The 26,564-nt window shown below is 35.8% G+C and overlaps 1 protein-coding gene across 5 annotated transcripts in view; it reads right to left on the reverse strand.

The window, feature by feature from the left end:
• Window positions 1-26,564, reverse strand: part of DENND1B (DENN domain containing 1B) — a 166,815-nt gene that overhangs the window by 20,871 nt on the left and 119,380 nt on the right. For all 5 annotated transcript variants that reach the window (XM_056355494.1, XM_056355492.1, XM_056355495.1 and 2 more), the window contains 6 exons: window positions 17,763-17,864; window positions 11,573-11,663; window positions 7,562-7,602; window positions 6,664-6,732; window positions 4,133-4,189; window positions 3,219-3,329 (listed from right to left, as the gene is read on the reverse strand). In XM_056355494.1, coding sequence (XP_056211469.1) covers window positions 3,219-3,329; window positions 4,133-4,189; window positions 6,664-6,732; window positions 7,562-7,602; window positions 11,573-11,663; window positions 17,763-17,864 — 471 coding nt within the window. The remainder of the gene's footprint in view (window positions 1-3,218; window positions 3,330-4,132; window positions 4,190-6,663; window positions 6,733-7,561; window positions 7,603-11,572; window positions 11,664-17,762; window positions 17,865-26,564) is intronic.

The following is a 26,564-nucleotide window of genomic DNA, read 5'->3' on the forward strand; positions in this document are numbered from 1 at the left end:
AAGTCTATTGCTGATTTGGAAAAAACCCAAACCAACAATAAAACCACTATGACAGCAGTGGTAAAGCTTAGTAAATATTCTTTGTTAAAAATGGCTCTGCACTGTGACCAGTGCTGGTATTCTCCCTGGGCCAAACTGGCCTTGTTCTCAATAAAGCCAGAGAAGTATCCTTTCCCCTGAGCCCTGTTAGGCTGAGGCTGCAGTTGGAACCGTCATCTTCACACAAAAGCAAAGGGGTTGGGTTTTACAAACGCAAAGCCTAATTGGGAGATCTTCATGGCTGTACCCTTGACATTTATTAAAGCCTCATCAACAAAACAGGAAATAACCATACTAATTAGCAGACTCACATACAAAATACTGTTTGTTGGGGTAAAGGCAGATTCACTTCCTATTGTAAAGGAAACATTCTCCCAAACCCCAAAAGCCTGTTACAAACTAATTATTAAAACAAACTTTCACAGTAAAGTTTTTTACTTTTACTTTCATATCATACATAATGTTTTGAAGTAAATCTGTTTTACAGCATCTCAGCTAACTATTAGTATTTATGTTTAGCTGTTTCCAAGAAGTGGAAAATTAAAAGCTCAATGCATGCATCTAACACGACATAAAATACAACACCAAATTCTTTATATTTACAAGTTTCTAAATGTTTCAGTATGGAAGAGACAGTAATATAAGTGCAGAACTGCCCCTGGTTTGGAAGCAAGATGACCATTAAAAGCAATTGCTCTCTTTTTGTTGTTGTTTGTTTAGGGGGGATATTCAAATACACTGACATTGCAACTTAATCGATAGCTGGTCCTTACTTTAAACACACATCAGAGTGCGCGGACTGCCCTTCAGCACCACCCTTACACCCCTGCAGACACGCATGGCACCATTTTAGAAATCTGGGTGGAGGCGTTCGTTCACAGGATAAAGAGTTACAGAAAAAAGGATTAAACCTGACAATAATAGCAATCTGTGAAATTCACTTTTTAAACACTGATTCAGCACTGGACCAAACACAGTCTCTCTCATACATGTGCACTTAGAATACAAACGTTTATTTGAATGTAAAGCTTAAAATCACACCACTTATTCATAAAGAACTTGCACTTACGTTATCTTGTTCAAATACTTACCAAGAGTAAGAATAAAAAAAAAAGAGCAGCCACAATGGACTATTGGTTTTTAGAAATATGTTAGTTTCTTTGCTTTTGGGGAGGAGGAAAAGTAGGAACAGTGTGAGTGAGCAGTGATGGAAACGGTGCAAGAGCAGAGTTCTGGGGGAGCAACCACCTGCCCTCCCCCCCATCTGCTCCATCCTGCCCAGGGGGCTCACGTGGCATTTGGGACAAGAGCGGGAGAGAAAACGCAGGACCGTCAGTTTGCAGCAGGGCAAAACTGCGGGGCCATTAGTTGCAGGCTTTGATAGTAAATAAACCCTATACATGTACATGTGTATACACAAACACACGTGTATATGTGCATATGTAAACCACACTATGGATGGATATGCACTCCTGCCTTGTTTTCAAAACTAAAAGAGACTGGTAGAAACAGCAACAATGGTATTATGGGATTTAGCAGCACACAGCTGTACAAACACAAAAACATACAGAAGTTAAATTGTTCTGGTCAAACACAGGCCTTCAAAAGAAATGTTTTATCATACTAAGGTAAATTATATTCCTTTGTATCCCTAGACTCCTGTACGTAACAGGAGGCAGTACTGCCATATCAGTAAATTACTGCAGATTTTTTAATAAAAGCAGTCTATAAAAGTTCACTGGCTACAAGGGTATATTTGTGTTATGTATTTACACAGATACATACAATTGTAGATTCACCTACACTAATCTGTGTGCGTTGGCTTATAATGCATTAAAACCTTTTTAGTATCTCACATTATCAAATTATTTTGGTGGTGGGGAACACTGCAATATATTAAAATGACAGTTATCTATGAGAAGAAATATTTTAAGAACCATTCACGTTACTAACATTAGAGCTCTACACTCACACATTTAGAAGTGTGGATCTTCTCCTCTGATACCCAGTGAAGAAAACCTACTGTGCACAAGTTCCTGAAAGAACGCAGGCACCGCAGCTGCCTGTACATAAAAATATACTGAGGGCACATAGTTTAGAATTTTATCACTGGCTTTAAGAGACCATAAAAACATGTACAAAATAAAAGCTGCCTAAATAGATAAAGCAGAAAGTCTCTGGATTATTTATAAACCTACTAAAAATAATGTCTTAATACTAGCATACAATCTCAGCATCATTTAGCAATAATCTGCATCAGTTCTATGTTAAATTTCACAAACACTGTATTTATTATTGATAAAAACAAATTTTAAATCAATTAGACAACTCAGTTTTTTGTCATTGCAATGTCTGAAGTAAAACGCCAAACGCTGTTAGTTCAGCAGGACTGAATTTCTATACTTAATTCCCTTATAAGAAATATATATGCATTAGAAATACATATATAAACAATAATTACATGTATTAAAAACATGCAATAACAATATAATATAAAAATAACCTACATGTTAAAATATGTACATATGTATGTCTTTATGTCCAGGAAAAAAAAAGTGCTACAAAAACTATTTTATTGATATCTTGGAAATAAAACTGTCAAAATGAATCCAAAGACGTTACAACACTTGCCAAAGTTGAGATACTACACCTGTTACTTCAAATCAAGACTAGAAAGGGTTAGGGAACAAAAGGAGAAGAGATTGGCACCGTATTAACTAGCTGACTTAATAATAAAATAATAAGTCATAACTATCCAAGCAAGGTTAAAGGCTATGTAACTGCCAAATCAATGTATTAGAAATAGAAAATTAATGTGCACTGCTATAGGGAACTAAAAAAAAAAAAAAAAAAAGCTTAACACAGATCAGTGAACAGATCAGAAAGTATTTGTTATGAGAAGCCATTATCAAAAACAGTACTTAAGAATTAAATCTCAGATCCATACTTACAAATCTCCTGTTTTTTCATCTCTCAACAAGGATGAAATACGAGTAACATTTTTTCCCCCTTTAAGCAGTATAGCAGTATTTCTATAAACATAGCCTTTTAGTCACACTATCCAAACCCAGACAGTAAAATAATCTTGAAACAGATTCAGTGATGCGTTTGCCCCTGTAAGTGGCAAAATATTTTCCTCATATGTATGTGAATAAGGACAGGAGTTTCAGGTGTCTTACCTGTGCCAGTCTTCTTTTTTCTGAGCTTCCTCTTTTCTCATAATGCAACATGTAGACGGGAGCAGTCTGTACTGCACCAGCACTGCAAGTTCCATACTCTTCCTCACTCTCCTACACAAGAAAACACATTTAAATTCCTTTATTTATAATCATTATCTGCAAACGTAGCCCCCATATTATGCATGCAGAATGCATTCAAAATTATCTTGCCACAATCTATTACTGTCATGAAAATACCATCTGTAGTAAGAAAATCAAATTTAGCTTTTCAAGAAGCTGAAGTTATCAACATTGGCATTTAAAAGATTAATTGTTCAAATGTCTAGGAAATATTTTTCAAAGTTTTCTTAAAATAGCATAAAACACATCTAAAAGCTGTTCCTCCTCCCTATAAAAAACCTTACATGGAAACAAAATTTTCAATGGGAAAAGCACCTGCAAAATGCCTAAAAAATCTTTTCTGCTATTTCTGCAGTGTTGCTCTTGCAAAATGAAACTTCCTTCATTCAAACATTGCCATTGTGCACACATCTTAGGAAACCAAAATGGACAACTGCACCTTCTGAAATACATTGTGCTACAAGACTCTCCCATCTCAAATTCTCAGCTTGAAGCAAAGGCTTCGATTGTGATATCAAAGCAATCAACTTTATGAAAACATACATCCTGTTAATGTATCTTTGAAGACCTCTGTTGTTCTACGATAAAATATGCAAACAATAAAGAGATTATTCAGTGGATGCATAGAATGACAGATAGTTGCCAGAGGGCTCGTTATGAAAAATGTTTTGTTGAACAAAGGGCTAAGCATATTTCAAAAGTCATTAAAAACACAAATCTCATGTGATTTGTAAAGTATAAGCTTCAAACTGATACAGGAAGCAATGTAAGAAAGCAAAAAGTGTGCTACGTACCTTGTGCTTTAACTTGTTCTTCACTTCTTTTATTCCTTGCCTTGCCTGATTTTTTGCCTAGAAAAATAAAAGGGCTTAAGTAGCTCTGCAAGACACTGGCTGTAGTCATGGAACATGCTTCAGATGTCATACTTATTTTACCTTTTTTTTTAAAAGGTAATACGGTGATATAAAGGAGAACAATAACCTTTATCACAAATTTCATACATGCAATGTCATTAAATAATTAAATATATAGATAAAGCATGAACGTAAAAGATTTTTTTCATATGTGCATGCCAGTGCTGTGAAAACATATGTACTCAAAAATTCAACGTTACTAAGGACAGGCTAAAAATGGCTGTATGCATCACTCCTTTATTTGAAATGGTCCTTTAAATTTGAAAGGGTATTTTATCAGTAAGGCATGTTGGAAAAATGTTAAGATTTTCGAGATGACTGCTACAGTGTTCCAGTCTGGCAATTTGCAGGGCAACATCAATCTTAAGAGAAATGAAGTGATTTCATATGCAGATGGAGATTTTGCCCAGTGCTGCTGAACAGCATAGCGCTGCTATTTAGGGGAGGATTCGGTATGTATTAAAATAGGCAGCCAAGGATCATTGTTGCATAGAAAACAGCCAAGAATATTCTTCAATAAATAAATGAATTATCAATACAGAATGCCATGTACTACTTATGCTAAAAGCCATTAGAAGAGAAAGAGAGAGAGAACTGGGGGAGCAGGAAGAAAGAAAAGATACAAGGCAAGGGACGACACCAAAACCCTAACCCTCACAGAAGAAAAAGTATCTTTCTTGGAAGAATATAGGAAAAAAACCTATGCAAGTTTTCAAGGTTGGTTTGAAAACAGGACTCTAAAATATAGTTAAGTGCATAAATATGTGGAAACCACCTATTTTTCTATGGTTTTCTATAAATGGAAATTCAGAAAACGAAATCATTTTCTTAAATCAAGAGGTCAGAGAGTCTTTTTTGATCCTTAAATCATACATCTACATGCTCAATAACAGCACAACAGGGTGCCATGTAGCAGATGCTAACCTGAGAGCCACTTCAAACTTTCCAGATCATGCTGACAGCATTTGGATGAATTTTGGAGGGCTTTGTTCTAACTCTGAGGGATGGTACCAAGCACATTACTCAAGGCTACCGATCAGTTGTCTAGCAATTAAGAAATGCATATTCCACTTCCCTAGTAGCCGGCTCCATAAAGGGCAACAGCCTAAGAAATTAAATGGGGTATAAATATGAATACCTGATACACACAGATCCTCACAGTTTACCAGCGTTTCCTGGCATACATAGAAGTTCACTTTGAAGAACCTTTACTATCAAGGACACAATTATCAAAACTGAATGCTGGGACAAGATGATGTAACCACAGTCTAAGCTAGTGCAAACTGAAGAAGAACAATTTGCAGATAACCTGTTAATAAACCATTTTTAAAATTATAAATGAGCCCATGAATATGAAGTATATTTATTTTATTTACCTGTTTTTCTCCATGACTGCTGAGTTTTTCAACTGATGTAAAATTAAAAATTCTGTTTTAAAATTTTATTTAAAATACACTTGCTTAGACTGATGTCCCGATTTATTCAGGACTAGTTATTATGCATCCAACTAGTGAAACATTTGGAAAAGCAAAAAGGAAGCCAAAAGTCTTTTCCCATATATTAAAAATGCAACCTTAAAATACTTCCTGCTTCATTAAAATACTTCCTGCTTCACTACACCACTGCCATTTTTCCATACTGCATAATACCATATAATTTCACATGCTTTATTGGTCAGGCAGCCTTTGAAAAGAAGATCTCTTAAGCTCAAAAGTATAAGCCTTAAATTCAGTTCAGTGTGAGCATTCTAGTATCTTCCTGATAAGAGCAGATGATAGAAAAGACTGGCTGCACCCATTACTGATGCTTTACCACGTTTTCAACAGTGCAGCACTTAGTGCCAAAGTGACTGGGAGCCAGGGCTCCATTTGTCCAGCACAAACCCTGGCTCTTCTGAACAGAGCGCTCTACATCACGCTAACACGATATACTATGTAACTGCATACTGTAACACTATATTTATATTTCACATTAACGTAACATTTACAAAATGTTTTATGCTCACATTAACTTTGCAATGCCTGTGTTGTGTTACGGGACCTTAGTGTAAATGAGAATTTCTGTTTTCAGAGTCCATATTTTAATTGTGTTGTCACCAATCAGGAAGAGTTTAGAGCTGTGTATCAAATATTTAAATGATATTTAAATAAGCTTCTAGTATGTATGATGCCTGAAACAAAACCAGTACAGTGATGCTTTGAAAATGTCTATTGTTATGTGCAGGCTATCTGGAAGACAGAAACAACTCTAAAATCTGAGTGCTATATGAGGAAACAAAGCTAAAAACTTTCTGCAGGCTGACTGTATTGTGCAATACATTTATCAAATGCTTAGGCTTTAAAGTATTCAGGAAGAAGGAGAGGTTGTAGGAAGTTGCAGTATTTTTATTTATTTGAAATAAATGATCTTACAAATTTATATGCGGTTTTCACAGCCGGAGTAGCTTTGGTCATTGCTGTGTTGATTAGCGCACCACCTTTCTGAAATACACAAAAAATACATTTTAGTAACATTTTAACCCAAGCCAAACCTTAAGACAAGAGCAAGGGAAAATAAAGAGTGTGCTGTAAAGAAATAACAATCTTCCTTTAAAATTGGTAAGAATAACCACAGCTGTGTTTCCTCCCCAACCTCCTGTCTGCAGCTACACAAGGGTTACAGTACATCATTATCAGAGCTGACACATTTATCAATGCATTCTAACAGAATGATGTATTTTCATTCTTCATTCATTGTTACTGTTTCAAAATCAATTCAGAAGTTACAGCTATTTTTCATGTGTTCCTATCATATTTATTATGCAACTTCAAAATACTTTGACCTGACAGAAAGAACTATCACATTTAAATCACACAAGAATTCTCTTAATCTAAAATAATATATTGTATTAATCCTGTGGAATAACAAGGTTATACCAAGGGTCTTCTGCCAGCCAGACTGCACAAATCCATATCCACAAAACTGCAATTTACTAGAAGCGATAAACTTCCTATCAAATTGTACTGTCGCACCTAATTCACAGTTATGGAATGTAACATGGTACAGAAAGCGGTGAAATCCCTGACTATACAGACAGAAAAACCTTGCGTGTTTTGGCATTTGTTTTGTGTATGAGACTACTTCTTTCTACATATTAAAGAAAAATTCCACAAAATTATTGCATATACCATAGACATGTTATTTATTATAGAATATACTTACATTTTCCTTGCAAGTGAGTGAACTTTTACCATTACATATATACGTAAGGAAAAGGACAAAAATTTAAAGAACAGCATGGCCAGTATAATTACTTAACCAAGTTTATACCTTCACTGTATGCATCCACTGCTGGTAAGATCTTGAATTTCCTGAAATATAAATGTAAGATGTAACACAATCAAACAAATGTTCAACATTTTAAATGCTTCAACCCTCTTCACAATCTGCATAAAAAATTCCCTTAGAGGATTATTCATTAATTTCATTCCTCCCAGACAGACAAGGAATGTGAAGATAAGAATATGTGTACACTAACAAAAAAATCTAGGTATCTCTTCTTTCACATTTTCTGTTTTCTTCGTAAAAGCATAGCTTTTCACCACACAAAGTTTTTAATTCTAACTGAGGTAGAAAGATAAATTAAAACTACAATAAGGTAACATACAGATACAAAGTCTAAAAAGAAAACCACCAGCTCAAAGGAAAGAATAATATATAATGAACTGCAATCAAGCGTAATGATCCCACTGGGCAAACTTCCAAGTCCAAAAATGACACGGATTGCATCCCAAGGAAAAACAACTGGAGAAAAGTGTAAGGATTATGGCACAACTATATACTCCTATATATATATATACAACTATAGCTATTAACTGTAATCCTAACTGTATCTACCTTCTGTCCAAAGGAAAACCTCTAAAATGTAAGTGAGAGTGTCTTCTGGGTTCTGTAGGAGTACCGAGGACTACCGCGCCACTAAGCTTGCCACAGACAGGATTAAATTCTACCAAGCCGCTGATGAAAAGAAGAATACTATTTCCCAAAGGTGCTTCAGCTGAACACCAAAGATTGAGTCTCTGACCCCTGAGAAAGTTTGAGTACATCAGTCACTTGAATACTCCTGTACTGTGAGTTGCTACTAACCCTAGACTAGACATTCACGTTGATAAGAACACTGAAGTTCAAAACAGAAAGTTTATCCATTTTGGAAGGACTATACTGGTACATCCTTGACATTACAGACTTTTAATAGGAGTTCTCAAAAATGCTTAAGCTTTGCAATAATCAATTAACTAAGGCCTGGGTAGAATTATTGCATTGGCTAATGGAAAGCCAAAATATTCTCCTAGGACATGGCTGAGAACTAACTGGATCATTGTTAAAAGGTATTCCCAAGTTTCTCAATGAGGTGAAAAACCTAAGCTGTTTATACTCACATCAGGCACTTTCACTCATTTCATTAAGTTCTTCACAAGCAATTTTGAGAGCCAAACTCTCAGGAATGCTGGCACAAGTGAAAGCAATGCTCACTTAGAAAGGAGAGATCCTGATGATCTTTATGATCCTATCTCCAGTAAGAACATCAAAGAGCAACCTAAAGCAAAAATTACTCATTTTTCACTTCCTCAGTCTGGTTCCCTGGAACTACCAAAGAAGGCAGCACAGAAATAATATGTAGTAAGGTGAAATTTAACCACTGCTAGTGTGTTAATGACATCTCAATGAACCATAAGTGCCTTCTCTAACACAACATTTCGTAAGTTCAAATTCTATTTTCAACAACGTTCGTGTATCATCTGGCTTGTGGTATCCTGAGAGTGACCCTTCCCACATCTGAGCTTTCTCTGCCACAGCCTATGACTTAAGCAATTTCTAAAGACAGTAAATGAGATCTCAGAAAACCACCAAAAAGTTTTGTCTTTCTATCAACCAAAACAACCAAAAACTGTTGTCTTGCTGTGTACAGAGACTTTAGGGAAAGCAATGAAGAAAACAGATAAATACTCATCTACAGAAAAGGCCACTATACACTACCCTCAGCTAGAGCCGAACCTCCTGAAACTCTAGTGCTGACACCTTAAACTAAATTATTATTAAAGGAGGTTCAAAAGTTATCACTTTTCCAGTTTTCCTCATAACCACCACTGATAATAGACCAACTCAAAAAAATCGACTGCTGTAGTAAAATTCATGTGATTCCAAATTACTTTACGTATATATTCTACAAGAAAACCAAGTGCTAAGGCCAAATAGTGTATTGAAAGTTACATGAAATTCTTGCAAACCAATACCTCCACAGAGTAATACATGTAACAGAAAATCAAATTTTAAGTATAAAGTGCAAACTGTAATGAAGATGGCTGATATTTCTTTCCACATATAGTCAACAGAGAACTAAGTTTTGACCACATTACTGGATGGAAAAAAAAATCATACAAAAATTGCAATCTAAGTTCTATTCTCCAATTTCCAGTTGAATTTTCTGCACTGGTTTAGTAACACATATGTGGAAAAAATGCAAATTAGAAGAGATTACTTAAAGAAACACTTCCCATTTGGTTCAGTAATTTTTAAACTATACTCTCTATAGCTAAGAATATGTTCACCTGTCCTTTTAACAGCTCGTAGCTTACACTAACTTTCTGTGACTTTTCTGAAGGCTGGGTTTCACCTGCTTCTTTACAACCTTGGGCTTCCTGATAAAGTTGATGGGAGTTAACTCTGCAAAGAGATCACAGTTCTACCCCATTAGTGTCACAAAATGTCACCTTCAATTCTATACATATTGTTAGCCCTGCACTTCATAACGATAATGAGACAGCAGTTATGTAAATACTGAATATGTGCCCTAAGCAATTTGTCCACAGCCTGGCAATATACAGCTGTCTGACTTGAAAAGCACACACGCAGCGCAATCGAATGGAGAACTACTAGCGAGGCTGAGCATTCCCCCCTGAGCCGAGGCAGGTGAGATGTGGTGCACAGGCTGCCAGAGCGCAGCCGAGAAACAAGCTTTATCTCACTTCCATTGCAGTTTTATTGCAGCCTCTTGACCCCCTAACTGCAGTCAGCAAACGAACTCTGAATACTGACACCACCTATCTGAATAATGGATGCTCAATGCCTACAATCTGTTTACAGAGCAGCGTAAGTTACCTAAAAGGCAGCAAAGAAGTAAATCTCTGTATAACTAACCACATTGGAATCAAGAAAAAACACCCACAAATTATGTGCTAGATCACAGCACAAGACATAGAGGGCAGGAGACAGCAATGAAACTCTTGAACAAAAGGGTTTATGTACTCCAAGTATAAAAAACTATTTTGCAAAGGTGACAATGGCTCTGCAGCACTTGATGATTTTCTGTGGGGGCCAAGTCCTCTCCTCCACACATGCCCACTTCAGGACTGTCTTGCAAAGGAAGACCATCTAAAGTTATCCTACAGCAACTCAGTGGATTTGCTCAGATCACGTAACCCCCATTTACTGCAGAAGCTGCTACACTACTTTCAAGACCGACCATAACACAGTATTTGTGCTGTGTCATGCATATTTTGATCCAGTATTTTGTCAGCATCTGTAATATGTCAAATAACAACAGAGCTGTAACTAAATGTTTCAGTGGAAATCATTCAATAAACCTGTATTAATCAGGAATGGATTCAGCATTCCCTGTTCTATATGGGTTATCTTTGTAAGCCAGCTAAGGCCAAAAGCATTATAACAACCATCAGTGAACGTAACTGAGGGAAACAACACAAGGAATCATATTTTTGGTTTATGAAGAAGGTAAACTTCCATTTCACCTTCTCAGATTATATATAAACGTTAAAAAACTCCTCTCTTTTTTAGTGTAACAAATTTGCTGGAGAAAGCAAATTTCTCTAAAAATTCCAAAAATCACTCTGATTTCTGCACTGCAGGAAAAAAGTAGAAGTGTTTATGAAAAACATAACTATCCAGAAAAAGTTCAGCAGCACAAATTTCAAAATTATTTTTAAAATACAGTTTACACACAATGCATCATATTATATAAATGTGCAGTTAAAAATGTAAATAATATAGCAATATTTCATCACATACTGAAATCCAAGTATTCTTTTACTGGATTAAACCAACATATCTTCATCGAATGTACTGATATGACTAGATACATAATAGGGTGTGTCCCAGCAGTGACTTATTAAAGGCTAAAACCTTTCCAAAAATTAATGGAAACAATAAAGCAGTAACAAGATTAATGACTTTTAAAATTTACAGGACATCACGAGGACATCATCATGTTGAACAGCTCCCGGAGAAGAAGCGTCAATGAGTACACTTAAATTAATTCTGTACCTCCACAAAAGCCTCCTGCTGTGATTTCTTCTTCAAACACATCAGAGAATCCTCTTCCTGCATTTAATTTTGATAGCCGACCATCAATAAACTGGGGAGAAAAAAAGTAAAGAAAGTCATACTTTGTTGTCCTTTCTATTGCTTTACAGTGTTACAGTTTTACGTGTGTACATTATAATGTGTGTGTTCAAGACAACATACAGCTTCAGGATAATACACTGTTTTTCGATGGATTTTGCAAGAGCAGTTGCAACTATGAGCAGCAGAAATGTCAGAGTATTTTATATAGATCAAGTAAATTATCTGTATTACTTTGTTTACAAATTTTTGTTCAGAAATATTTTAAATGGTTTTCAAGCTTTTCTTGCTTTTCTAATGGCATGAAAATATATTATTTCCTTAAAAATGGTAACTTTGGATTTGTCATCACATAAAGGTCACTGAGACGTTCCCTGACATTCTGTTGTGAAGTTGTAAGTTTACTTCGTATCATCAACAACAAAATTAACCTAACCTCCCCGTGGTATCTCTTTCTGGGTACATGCATCAATGTGTCCAAAGCAGAACTTGCTGTACACAAAAAGAATCTTTAGAGCAACTAGAAATATTTCACCACACCCAGTTCAAAGAAATAACAGGCTACCACTTCTACCTAAGGTCCGTTAAAAGCATATGTGTCCCACATGAAAAAGGACCCTGTAAGGTCAGTAGGGGGGGCAGAAATTGTAGAAGCATCCAGTGAAACACAAAGGAAGGCTGTGCTTGGCTTCAGAAACAGCGGAGGCAGCAGGCTGGATCGGACCGGCGTGCACAAGCTGACTCGAAGGACATTTCATTTAACTGTAGAGAAATGTGACACACAGTCCCAAAGCAATGTGAAGCATAATGCCAAGGCAGACCCCTAAGACCCTCTCCACACAAGCGAGCACAGTTCAGGGTTCACACCACTGTATTTTTATGCCCTAACACATCTGCTTGCCCTTTTTTTTTTTTTTTTAACCGCTAATACTTATCTAGGTGCATCCACAGATGCATATTGCAACAGTTGTCCTTACCCAGAGGTTACAGCTGCATGAACACGTGGATTTGCATCTACATATAAGTGTATACACAAAGACCAAAATTATGCAAATACATCAGAAAAAGCCAAAATAAGATAATTAACAATTAAACCTCTCAGAAGGAATGAACCTCTAGTTTTCAAGAATTACTGGGCTTCACAGTAGTACAATGAGCACATTCTTAAAGGTTTAAAATTCTTTCAAGAAGCAACTCCTCCCTTTTTTGTTTTGAAAAGGCTAACTCAAGTCTCAGTGATAAAGTGAGAAAGCATTTTTCTAATTATACACAGTTCATCTCCTAGCAAGAATTATGAGTTATTCACTGGTACAAAACAGTACATAGGAACTAACCAAAATTAATTATTTGGCTATATCATATTTTACCACAGATTATCCAAACAGTGTCAGTGACAATCTGATGCTTGTCCACGAACAGACTAGTGCCATAAAACAAATCACTTTCTCAGAGTACAAAAATTCCAGCAGCAAGAATAAGGCAAGCACAAAGATAACCATTTCTTCTTCTTGTCTAAATTCCTTTTCATTTTTCCATTTTACTCCAAGCTGGCTTTTTTCCAAATAGGTTGGTTCATGGTCAGACCACTATGGGATCACTGAATTATTTCACAGTAAGAAAGAGAGATAAGAGCATCTTTAGCTAGTGCTGTGAGGGAAAAAGAAAAAAAAAACCAAAAACAACAAAACAACACTCCCCACCTCCCCAGCCTTTGAACTGTAAGACATTATCTCTTTGGGGAAAGTTATGAATTCATTCCATACCATAAACTAACATAAGATTTATGGACATACTCATCATTTGGTAAAATCCTGTCAACAGAAGGCTGGGGCACTGACTGAATTTTAGAGGATCACTCCAACTGCGTACTTAATGTAAATACTGACAAGCACAACTGCTGGAAAAAAGATATCAGAGACATTATTTAAAGGAAACGATAAGTGTTAGTAGTGGTAGTAGTAGCTATTACTTTTGAGTAACTTACCGTTAATGGTTGCACTTACATTGCTACATGGAAAGAATAGTGCGTGGAATTACACACACACTTCATAGTTTTTTCCTCCTGTTTTTCAAACTCATACTCTCTCCAAGCGCCTGGCCCTGCTGCTTCAAGAACTGCATTCGCTTTGAGATCCAAAGAGCCCCTGGCTGACTACTGCTTTCAATGGAAAACCAGCCATTCCAGCGCTACTCCGGGATTTTAAGCTGACTAGAGACGTAACTACAATAATCCTTAAGTAATTTTGAATTCTGAAAATGAAATATAGATCATATCCACTGTGCAAGATCTTGTTGCACAGGTGATAAGTGTGGGGGGTGGGAGAGGAGAGATGATGTTTGTTAGCTAAACCCAATCATTTACTTAGGTAGGAGCAAAAATTTCACGTCAATTCACCCATTATTAAAAACAAAAAGTTGATAGAAGCAAAGAACACATAAATGTGATTTCCACACAATAATAACACTTGCAAGAAGAAAGCTCAACTCAAAGCTTGTAAATGAAATTTGAAATTACTGCTAATTTTCAAAGACTTATGATTCTTCTAATCCTAATTCTACATTCACTACTTATTTTTCTACTTCAAACTTTCTACCATTTCAGGAACAAATCCCAATAAATGTTGCAGATTACATTACTTAGACAATTACATTTATTTAATGAGATTGTCCAGCACTAGGCTTCTTGCTAGTTCGAAGAATGAATGAGTATTTTCCCTGGACACTCATCAAAACTATTTGACATGTAAGACGTAATTATTAATTGCTAATGTTTGCAACTTCAAGTAAAGATTACCTACCTTCCATGTTACCCTAATTAAAGGGAAGCCTTTCTAAGGCTCAGAAAAAACTAACAAATAGATAGCATACATAATAGTACAAATATCAAAGATGTAGAAAAAAGAACACTGAGAAAAGAAGTAACATAAGTATGTAGTTTAAAAGAACCAACATTTAATCAAAGTGAAACTGTCATATACATAGTATTTAATATATAAATAATAGTTATTTTATTTTTAAGGAAGTATTTTATACGATTAAGTATCCTAATAGTTTAGGAATAATGGTAACCAGGGTTTTTTAAATTAAATCTATTCAGGGCAGAAGACAGCTTTAGAAAACTGCAAAATTGCAGTTAGAAAAAAGCAAATTGCAGCAAATTGAACTTCACATGTCCCTATAGTTGTGATCTGTATCAGGGTATTTACCATAAATCACTTCTATGAATTCCTGGAAAACGTATGTTTTGCATAAACAGTTTGGTGTATTCTGTTTCAGAGCAACATAAACAGTCCTTTCCACTTCCAAAAATGTGAAGTCATCAACATGATGTAAAAGACATCTCTGTAATTTGTAAGTCCAAGAAAATGGTTTGAGGATAAAAGATTATCTAGGCATTGTCCCTGCCAAAAATATCCTATCTCAATTCTCATTAAAGACAATGATGATGAATAAGAGAACAAAAATACAAGTGTTCATGAAAATGAGATACAGAAATAGACATTATAATACCTGAGGAATAAAACTCAAGTAAAAAAAAAAACAATCAGATTCACCTCTGCTACACAATTCTAAGGAAAACAGCATATACATCTGGAAGTAAAAAAATATTTATGAGTCCATCAAGGTAAAGGAAACACAGCTGAAGTGCTTAGAAAAAGTTAAAAAAAAATGTTGCAGTAAGTGCTGGTCTGTCAGTTTGCCCTTAATTCGATGAGGCTTACAAATACATTTTGGAGGGAAGAAATGGCAAATGAGTAAATGGGAAGATGTAACGTATGCACTATCAAAGCACTGATTCTCAGATTCTTTAACAATTAATTTGCTAGATAAGGGAAATGTGATTTCTCTATACCACAGAAAAGCCTCTTGCATTGCCTCAGAATACTAGTTTAGATGAGATAAAAGCAAACTACTCGAACAGAACACTGGAACTTTTGGCTGGATGAGGACTGGTCTGAAAAGGAGATAACAACTTGGAAGGAAAAATGTTAGGCTGGAAGCGTCACTGGGATGGTGTTTAAGGGCAAGTGTTGGGACTGATCCTAGTTACGGGTTAGTTAATGGTTTTGGTACAAAAGACTGGCATGTGCTAATAGATTTGGGGATATTATTAATAGAGAGCACATCAAAATGCAATACAAATTAAAAAAAAAAGATGATGAAAATTAAAATAATCTGAATTGGAGTAAAACAAATAATTAATTCTATTATTTATCCCAACAGTGATTTCCTGGTACTTTGATGAAAAGATACTACAACTTCCAAAATTTAAGTGGTTAAATTGGAGGAATGAACATGTTTTAATGTAGAAGAGAGGGGGAAAAGATTAAAAACCTACAAAGAAAAAAGAACAGAAGAAGAATTTTTTAAAATGGCACAAATAAAGCTTACTTGACAGTTTTGACAAAAAGGGCGCATTTCAAGTACCTATTTTCTATTTGGTCTAGGTTTGAGGCTGCTCCTAAGAAATATTTTCTGCTTAAAAGATTTTTCAGAACAATAAAATTCAGTGTAGACTTTTTGACCACAAACAACTTTGAAAACAGCTCATTTGTCAGTGGGAAAAACTGGAGAAGATGCAGCTGGTTTGAGGATTAGCTTGAAAAAGTAGGAGTAACCTTTGCAACAGAAACCAGAGGAATAAAAAAACCCTACTGCTACTATTAAACCACACACATCATAAAAATTACTATTTTCTAATCCTCTAAAATATATTATTTCTTTTAGTTGAAATAAAATTCAAACAATCTATAAACAAACTGTAAACTGATTCTGTTTAATTAACGTTACAGTAAGTACAGAGCCACACTGACAAGCCCATTCATTGCAGTGGAGTTAAACCTTTTTCTTACAGCTGAAGATCTCACTTAGTAGGAGGAGTGTGGCATCATTTTAGAAACACTGCTTGTAGGCAGCTTCCTATTCAGAAAGTTTCATGCTAGCTTATTGCACTGAGATATGCAAAATGTAAACAACACTGTTTACTCATTACTTCATTTCAATCATATGTGCTGGATACTTCAAAAGGTTTCACCTTTCTTCTTTATTATTTTACATTTGTATTTACATGTCATCATTGTATAAAACAAAACACAGCAAAACTAAAGGAGCCCAATTCTATGATCAGTGTTTCCTTAACTTTCATGCAATTAGGAGAAACATATTTTCACAGGACTTCTACAAGCTATCATCCTTGTATAAATCTTTAGACACTAGCCTCTGAATTAACACCAAATATTTTTTTGAAAATTAGAAGATTCTACATATAATTAATCTCCCTTATCTATCACAGTAGTGGTTCTTCAAAGAAGTCCACCAGATAAATATAAATTCCCATGCCTCAATCATTCCAGATATTTGCAGGCAAATATATACTTTTATGAGTCTTCTTATTTCATTGAGATTTTCCTTGATTTTCCTAAAAATCTAGTAATAAGTTTCTTAACACCCTTTTGATGCAATGGGGTCATGTGATGAAAAGGCAGAAAAAAAGTTATAGAATAAAATCAAAGAAAAAATCCATTTCAAAGACTGTAATAAAACTATTGCTGAGCTGTGCCAGACTTTAGACAATTTGTTCTCTATTAGTTCAAAATCTGCATTAACAGATCAGCTAGAATATTCTTCAGGCCACCCCTATGGCTCGGGTTCAGAACATTCTCTGTGTGCATACTTCAAAAAGCCTAACAATGAGAACTGCAATTACAGTATGAATCCAGTTTTTAAATAAAACGCCATTGAAGTCCAATTTAAGTAAGCATTATGTTGTTTAGGTTCTTTGGTCATGAGCCAAGAGAGCTGAAAATGAAGTTCAAAAATCAAGCTGGGGGATCCATGATTTTTCTTGTTTAGATGAGTTGCTGACTGGCTCTGAAGAGATGCCGCAACTGGCTCTGCACCCTGGGGTTATTTTTTTGTTGTTTCCCCCCCCCGCCACTCTTTTTAACTATAACTGAAGATTTAAAAATACACAAAACTGGGATAACTGACTGTACACAAAGTATTTGTACTTTTATTTGATCCCAGAGTTTCATAAGCTGACAAAATGTATTTAAATAGGGATACATTTGAAAAGAAAATCATTAAGCACGTCTCATTTACCCTCTCATACCTGTTTGAACAGTTGAAGATTAACAGCAGTTTCCAGGAATTGCTTAGTAGTACTGGAACGATGTTTCACAAAACTATCCTCACAGAAAGTTATAGGCTCTCCCTAAAAAAATTAAACAGGAGAAGTTAGATGGTAACTAGAGCATACAAATATGCTGATTTATTTTAAAAATCTCTGTTACAAATTTACATCTTAATAGTCAGTACTTACAAAATTCCCTTTCAAGCAATCTTAATAAATATGCATCCAATTAAACAGCCAATTAGACAACAACAAAAAAAGCTCAAAATCTTCATAAAGTATTTAAATAGTTCTCAAAATACATGTTGCAATTGAACGTCTGGTTTATGAAGTCAACTCTACAAAATACTCATTGCAAGGAAAAAGTGGTTCACATTTGGTTCATGTTACCTTTATGGCACTCTTAATTAAAAATTTCAAGGAAGCAGTACAAATTTTGAGGAACAGCAGGTCCACCGCTTCAAATAATTGAATGTGCATTATTGTTCAGCACTACTCTGCATGCCAAACCAGCGATACTAGTAAACCAAAACTCTAATTCAGTCCAAAAATATGTATCTGCACCAAATTATTTTTATATTTATTCTACCGAAACATGAGCAGATCAATAAATATACTGCTGATTTAACGGGAAAATGTTGAAATACACGTCTGTTTTATTTTTACACAAAACGAAAGCTACAGATTTTTTTGAACACTGTTACGGAGGAAGTCTGAACAGATGACATTAACATTTAATACAATAAAATGTATTTCCCCAACATGAGAAAAGCACATCACCTATAACTACCAAAAACCCTACACCAAAACACTTTGATGATGAAAGAAGATAAACAAATATTCATTGAAAATGACGTTTGTTGAAAAACTTATTACTGAAAGCAGCACTCATTTTAAAAATAAAAGATGCAGTAAGATCATCTATAAACAAGCAAATTGACTCCTATGTTATTCCTTAATTTCATTTAAAATTTGCTATCTTCAGTGTGCACAGACCAGTGGACATTGCTGATGAGTATTCTCTCAAATTCTGTCATCTTGCCAACACTTTGTGATAAATAGGTGAAACTGTTCAGTGTAACGGGGTAAACAATAGGTACATTACAAAGGTTGCGCAGGGATCAGGGTACGGGAACTGATTGCATCATAAAGCCAAAAGGTGCCTCCCCCAAGTTTATAAACCCAAAATAACTACCAGGTTAGAAACAATTACCAAAGGTCTCAATGACAGACAATTTGGAATCCAATAAAATGCCACACTTAAATCTACCCTAGAATGTTTTACTACCCAAAAGCTACACGTACAGTGCAGTCCCAGAACAGAAGACACTTCAGCCATTCAAAAGATCAAAGACAACTGTTATACCAATCTTCACAATAGCTTCGTTAGCCACTTTAAAGACAAATTTATTCATGCCTTCCGCTCCTCACCCTGTTTAAGCGCATATGCTCCTCCACACGTGTTCCTCCCATTCTGGCTTTCTGTGCAGCTATGCGCTTCCAGAGCATCACAAAGTGCTTTCTGCATGTCACCTAAGTGAGTCTGGTGGAGTAGATCTAAATCCTTTTCAACTGCTCTTTACTTCTTGCACTGCTTTTAAATGGTTCAAATATGATCCAAGGAAATGTTGCAGTAAAACCAAGGTAACGTCATTTTAAAATCCTATTCTTAAGTTATCAAAAGTTTCCCTCCTTTTAAGTCTCTTTTAAGAGGTCCAATCCCACTCAGCAAAGTACTTAAGTTCATGTTTAACTTGTTTTTAAGTTTTTACATCCTTTCTTCTTTATGGAACTTCTGATTTTAGAAAAGAATTCTCACTGCAGTAGCTAGGAGCTATATGTCTGCCTACCGCAACCCTTCACAGGGCAGCTGGAACCCTGCGGTACGCGAAGCCACCTTGGTACCGTATGCAGTGCCGTGTTGATCAAGCCTCCAGGAGAAGCACCCAAGTTACTGCACCTGCTGCTCATCCCGAGATAACCGGTGGACACAGTCCACATGGAAGACACGTGGGACCTGGCAGACAGCTCAGAATGTTTGTGGTACCTCAGACAGCAGCGCCTCCCTGACCCATGCTGCCTTAGCTATCCTAGAGCTCCCAAAGGCTCTTGTCTGAACGTGATGAACCGAAGCTACTTAGCAAATCAAAGTGCGTCAAACCAAATGGAACAGTCTCCAGTGAGACATGGGGGTACAAGAGAAATTAACTCCAGCCAAAACCAGCACACTGAGGGCAAGCTCTTCTCAGTTCTGTCATTCTTCCAGAAAATGTCAAGGCAGCAAATTATAACAACCCCTTTTATTATATATACACACACACACATATATATACACACACATGCATATAATACATTTTTTTAAATATATGTATATATTTTTTGTTGTTACTACACAACAAAATGATTTCTGGAAATACAGAGGCTTTGTGGGAGTACAGAATGGACTAGATGATGGCACATGACATGCTATGAAACATTAAATTTAGGATCAAAGAGAGAAAATTGTATTTTCAAAATATACTATTTAGAAAAATAAAAACTAAGCTATGCCTCCACTACCACTTTCCCAATTGTCTTGGGAAAGATGAAAAATGAGAGGTAATTTCCCGGCAGACGAGAAAACAGGCATGCTTGCTCTCCCTTCCACATCAGCCTGGGAAGAGAGCAGTCAGATAGTTTTACTTGATGGCACTTCTGCCTGTAACAGAACGCCAGGAAATGGTAGTTCAACACACATTTTTAGCACATGGCTGTAATATTTTCCCAAATGCTTTCCTCTAATCACTGGATGCTTCAGATACTAAGTAAGCACTCATGCATTGGTGCATCTGTTCCCTTATCAGCACGGTTTAGAGACAGAATAACTGAAGCTATTCCTTAGCTGAAAATTTATTTAGATCTATACAGAGTTCACATCCAAAAGTCACCTCTGTTATTTGAACCACTGAGAGCAACGTTGCTTTAAAAATCTGAGGAGGTTTAAAGCTCCTACCTGTTCAGCACATGAAAATGAGAAAAATCTGTTGAAACCTGTGGAAATTCCACACTGAAGTTTTCTCAGGGTATCTGCTCTGACTTTACTGAAATTACATTAAATAATACACTTAACTCCTAGCTCTTTCATTTGTTCAAGGCTCTGAACAACAAAATTGTTTTCCAAATAAAACTTCTACAAATCTTCAAAATTACTACTGTAAACACAAAGCCTTTTGAAGTGCTATCTAAAAAATAAATTACTGGATCAATAGAAACAAAAATATCTCTAGAAGTTTTCGTACATAAAGCCTGTTACATTCTCATTTCTGCAAATACAACCAGGTACCTTTAGAAAGTGAGTTTTGGAGGAGTGCTCCGCTGATATTTAACTACTAGACCATCAAATGGCACCTGTTGTATTGATCTACAATGTACTTTCAAAACAAGTTCGATCAAAACCCAGTGGGGACTCTATACTGAAGAGGAGACAGCTAATACCCAGACCAAACAACCTATGCCCAAACATTCTATCTGGCCTTTTAACAACAGTTGCTACAGAATTTTCTTCCTCTTTCATGGCTTGCCACACACAGCAGGAATTTCTTACTCTAAACTACATTCACATTTTAAGCAAGCTATTTATACAGGCCTCAATGGAATATAAAAACAGTGAGCTAAAGCAGCGTGAACATTTTAAAAAGAAAAAAAATCTCAATTAGAAGGTATGTTTGTGCTTTCTAAATCTAGTGATATTTAACTTGAACAAGAAGCACAAACACTTTAATTCTTTATTTCAGAAAACATTCATATTGCTCTAGCAGGAGATGACTCATACCAACTATTTGTACTATTACTATAATTAATAACATTTCATACGGTAGCTCTCACTTATCACATGAGGAATGACACGTAGGTAGGTATAGCCATAGCTTCTTTGGTCTTGTATAATTTACTTTTTTTTAAAAAAAACAACAAAATTCTAAACACCATTTTGGTCTTGATATTAAAATTCTTCTGCTTAAAAATCAAGAATGCCCAGGCTGAAATTTCATCTGTTGTCCTGACATTCAGAGATAAAGGCCAGGGAATAACTGAATGACCTGATTCTACTCAGGAAGGTGCTATTTAAAATGACAAATGAATTTCTGTAAAATTTGCAAGTTTCTTGCAATCCACCCAAAGATTCAGATGCGCTGATATTTCTTACAGTCAGAATTAAACCCTACAACAACTCCTATTAATACAACATCTATACTCAATAAAGGACTACTACGGTCCTTAAGACAAATTAAACAATATGGTTTTCACCATGGAAACAAATTTCTTATGGAAGTCATAATAAATAGTCTTAACAAATATTACACAGGGTAGTTCCGGATTAAAACACAAATGATGTTCTGGCATTTCATTACTCCTTCTCTGTTTCTGTAATCTCCTGTAATTTTTAGGGGCAAAAGGTAAACAAGTCAATGCCCTTTTCAAGAGATACCTGTCCCCAAAAGGTTTCATTTTTGAAACTCAGTTATAAGCAAACATTACTTACACATTCTCAAGTAACTGAAGTGCATTCTGAATCTTAAAATATCTTTCTTTTCCCTAATATAATATTTAATTGTATTATTTTGTTTTATCACATATTGAATACAGTACCTGCATCTGTCGGAGAGCAGACGTCACTACTTAAAACAGTGTCAACATTGGCCCAAAGCACTCCAGCTAGCCTTCAATTAGAGCGGGGTCTGACAGGTTGTGCTATCTTCAAGCTGGAAGTTATCTCAGCATCCCTGGTGTACTGATGAGACCATGAACTCCTACTGCTCAGCATTCCAGAACAAGCCATTAGCCTTTGCTCTTCATTTCTTAATTTCTAATGAGTGATGTTACAACCACCATAATTTAAAACAAAGCTATCTTGGGTTTATTTCTTTTGTTTTAACATCAAGAGCTTTGAAGACTTTTTCCCCAAAAGAGGTGATTTTTTTTCCGATGACTTAATCTTTTGTTAGCTAATGCTTAAAGAAAAACCAATTTTTCAAAGGCAGAAAATAAGTTACTGTGACTTATATTCCATAATCATTTAACAGATGTCAAAAAGTGTGAGAATTTATTTGAAATACATTTAAATTTGAAATGTATGTGTCCTGCCATGATGAATTACTTTTTTTGTTTTTGAAAAATAAAACATACAAATATCACAGCTGTAATGCCTCCTGATGTTTGCTGCTTAGGACCAAATAACTTTTTCTTCTCTGCTTTATTTTCCTGATGACATCAAAATTAATCTCTATCATAGTGAATACTTTTATATTCCTTAATTTTCTGCTCCTTCCTTGTTCTGTTATCTACCTCTCCCTCGCAGGACATAGACTGGGAATATGGCCTTCTAAGAATTCTTTACATCATATAGTGTTTTATTAACTGACCATACTGTATAGGATTAATGGAAAAAAATCTACTAGTCTTTGATTTCATCTGCAAGGTTTGCACAAGTACACGTGTAAGGCCCATTTTCCCTAGACATCACAGAGTTATTAAAACATTTGACTGGCATAGTTCTTTTCTCATATAAGGGAAGATGCCTAAAAATTACCCATGAAGAATGTGTAAAGTAAATGACACAAACTGCACAATTTAATCTTTGTATCTAACTCCCCACTATGAATGCAATTCTGTAACACAGAACCTGACAAATTCCCAAATGCTAGACTATCTAAAGAAAATAGGAGCAACAAAAGGTTCAAGGCTAAGTTATGACCATCCAAAGTAAACACAATTTGGATTGGTATAGGCATTTACATGATGCTAGAAGCATTTATCTCAGAGCACCCTGATCGCTGCAGTGCCTTAGCAGGGTTAGACCCTTGTGATCAGCACTATGTGTGATCACTGATGTTGCAGATCGCGCAACGGCTCACACTGCAGCTGCTGGCTAGGTGCGTACAACCGTGCCCTGACCACTTGCCTTCCTATATTCCAGGGCTCCTTATAGCAAAACGGTTTGAACGGCCTCACTGCCACTGCTGGAGAACCCCGCGCAAAGTCTGTGCACATTCCCCTGTCAGAGCATCTCACCCAGCTTCTCAAAACGGACTGCAGTCCTCTATGTGAATGATATAGAAAAACATTATAATTCACAGTTCCACTGATGATATTTTGTTCTGAATTATTTTTCCGTCACTTATCAAATGACACCGACACAATTATTTCAATCATCCCCACCTACCATGCATGAACTGGATTCCTTCTGGATTAAACTAAAGCAGAAAATGAGCTCCTACTAGTGATGGGTGTTCAGCATTCAATACCAGACTAAAATAAGAACCATAATAAAGCTAGATATGCCCACTGCGTGGATGTCAGGTCCTCAGCACCAACTGTCCCATTTCACTCTGCTGATCCACTGCTATTATGCAGTATTTGCTAATGTAAAGTGTAGGATATTACAAAAATAATTTTGACAGTTATATCAATCTGACGTATTTCTTTAATTCAGCATTATGATTGAATCAGGAAAAACAACTATTTCCACTTTTCTTGGAAAGTTTTACTGGATTAAGTTTTTTATTATCAAGTACTACACAAAAAAATCTGATCACCTTAATCTATTACATGTCATATTTCCTGCCTGTATTAGAGTAGTCAAATTTTCCATATGGTCTCTTGGAGTCCTGTGAACTGCTTTCAAGACCCCTGAAGCTTCCTATTCTCCCTTTCACCAATCATTTTTTTTCAATAATTGCTAGGCGTTTGTTCAAGACATATTGCTACACTGAGGAGAATCTGTCCTATGCTGAAAACAAACAGTTGTACAGAATGAGTGTTCGGTGTGATGAACAGCGTTTGGAGTGAAGAGAAGTGTTGGATGAGTACAGACACTATTAAAGCTGTTCTTTACTCAAAGTGAATATTAATGACAGTTGTTTCATGTTTCAAGTTAAAATCATACAGAACACACTGTTGCAAGGAAAATAGTTCACTTAAACATATTTTCAATATACAAGCAAGCAATAACTATCCAAATACATTATATTATTTTTCATCAGGATGTTTGCGATCCTAAAAATGGTACCCCAAAACCACTCAGTTCTTGATTCTGAAAATATGACAAGCTTATTTATAGCACAAGTATTTCAAATCTATGTAGAAAATATTCTCATTTAAGTATACCCCCTACAAATTTTCTACATGAATACTGCTTGAGCTCCTGAAAGAATGCATATAAAGTCCATATTTATGGTTTACATTTCCTTATTATATCTATCGCCACAGATTCCAAAACAAAGGGTCATTATTTCCTTTGCAATAACAGCTCACAAGTTTTGAGACTCCTGACAAATGGTCCTAATAGAGTCAAATGTGATTTGATTTTTTTAACTTCCCAATTCACAATGCATTAAAATGAGTTCAAAAGGCACATGTAAAATGAGCTGAAAAATCATGGAACAACTCCTCTTAGCTTCTACCAATCCAGAGCAAATTCAGCCTCTAATAATATTCTCTATCACAGAAAAAAATCTGTAAAACACTAAGTTAGATAAAATTATGTGAGCATAGCTCAAAAATAACAGTTACACTTCTTTTAAATATGCTTTGTCTTTGGACAAGTTGATGCAAATCCAAGATATACTAGTATTTGCCAGCAGACTTCTGTCTGTTAAGATATTCTGAAATAACGTGTCTTTAAAAAAACAAACCATCAGGCCACAATGGTTTCATAAATACCCTCTCTTATATGCAGGCACTGGAGCCAAAAAAAAAAAAAAAAAAAAAAAGGCAAATAAAATAATGCAGAAAGGAAGACTGCAAAGGTCACTTTGACAAATGTTTGCCAGTTGAAATGATGCATGGGGCACTACTTCCAATACAGTGCAAATGTAGATCTTTCAGTCATGCCAACAGATAAACTGAAATAAAACAGAAATCAGTTAAAAGGAGAGCTCATTTCAACAGAAGTGAGCTAACCAGAATGCTATAGAACTTGCACATTCAGTTCAACAAACCTACCAAACCAAAGGCTGACTGGAGCCTACTTCTCATCAGACAGAGGTAAGGACACGAACCAGACTGACATCATTCTGTTTGCATGTATCGAATGTAGATTAAGACATTTTTTGACTTAACGCTCTTACTGCAAGCTGCCATGAGTTGACACGGACCAGTGTGTCCACCTTTAGACTAAGGGACAAATTAGGTGACTCCTCCTGAAGCAGTGTCAGGTAATGCCACTACGGAACAAATGACAACTGTATTGTTGAAATACTTGTTTTAACGAAGCTAGTACTGTGTTGAACTCTAGCAACTTTGAAAACAGGTATAGTCATTTAAATATAGTACACAAATTCACTTTCCATACCACAAGAAAACTATAATCATCGCTAAACACAAATACTTCAACTAAACCCTTAAACATTACTTCATCTCTGCATGTGTAACTTTTCATCCCAGTAACAATGGCCACCAGTAGCACAGACAACTCATGTGTAAAATGTTCACGGCAAAATAGAATACCTGTGAGAAAACCGCTTGGATAGAAGGAAGACTGTGCCATACTGTATTTTAATGTTTCCTCCAGGAAAAGGCTTCTTCTGGAATTAATAACCATCCTATCCATTTCCATCAAGAAATACCACATAGTTCCTTACCCAACAACAGAACGCACCCCCTCCTTGCCCCCAAAATCCACCCATGCACCCACACACCCACCAGTTTTACAAACTTGGCACCTCAAGCGAGGATGCATTTCTCCTATCAAATCTCAATATTTATCTGAATCCATCAGACCACCAAACACTATCCTCAGAATCT

Source organism: Falco biarmicus, chromosome 11 (assembly GCF_023638135.1).
Source record: "Falco biarmicus isolate bFalBia1 chromosome 11, bFalBia1.pri, whole genome shotgun sequence".
Lineage (NCBI taxonomy): Eukaryota > Metazoa > Chordata > Aves > Falconiformes > Falconidae > Falco > Falco biarmicus.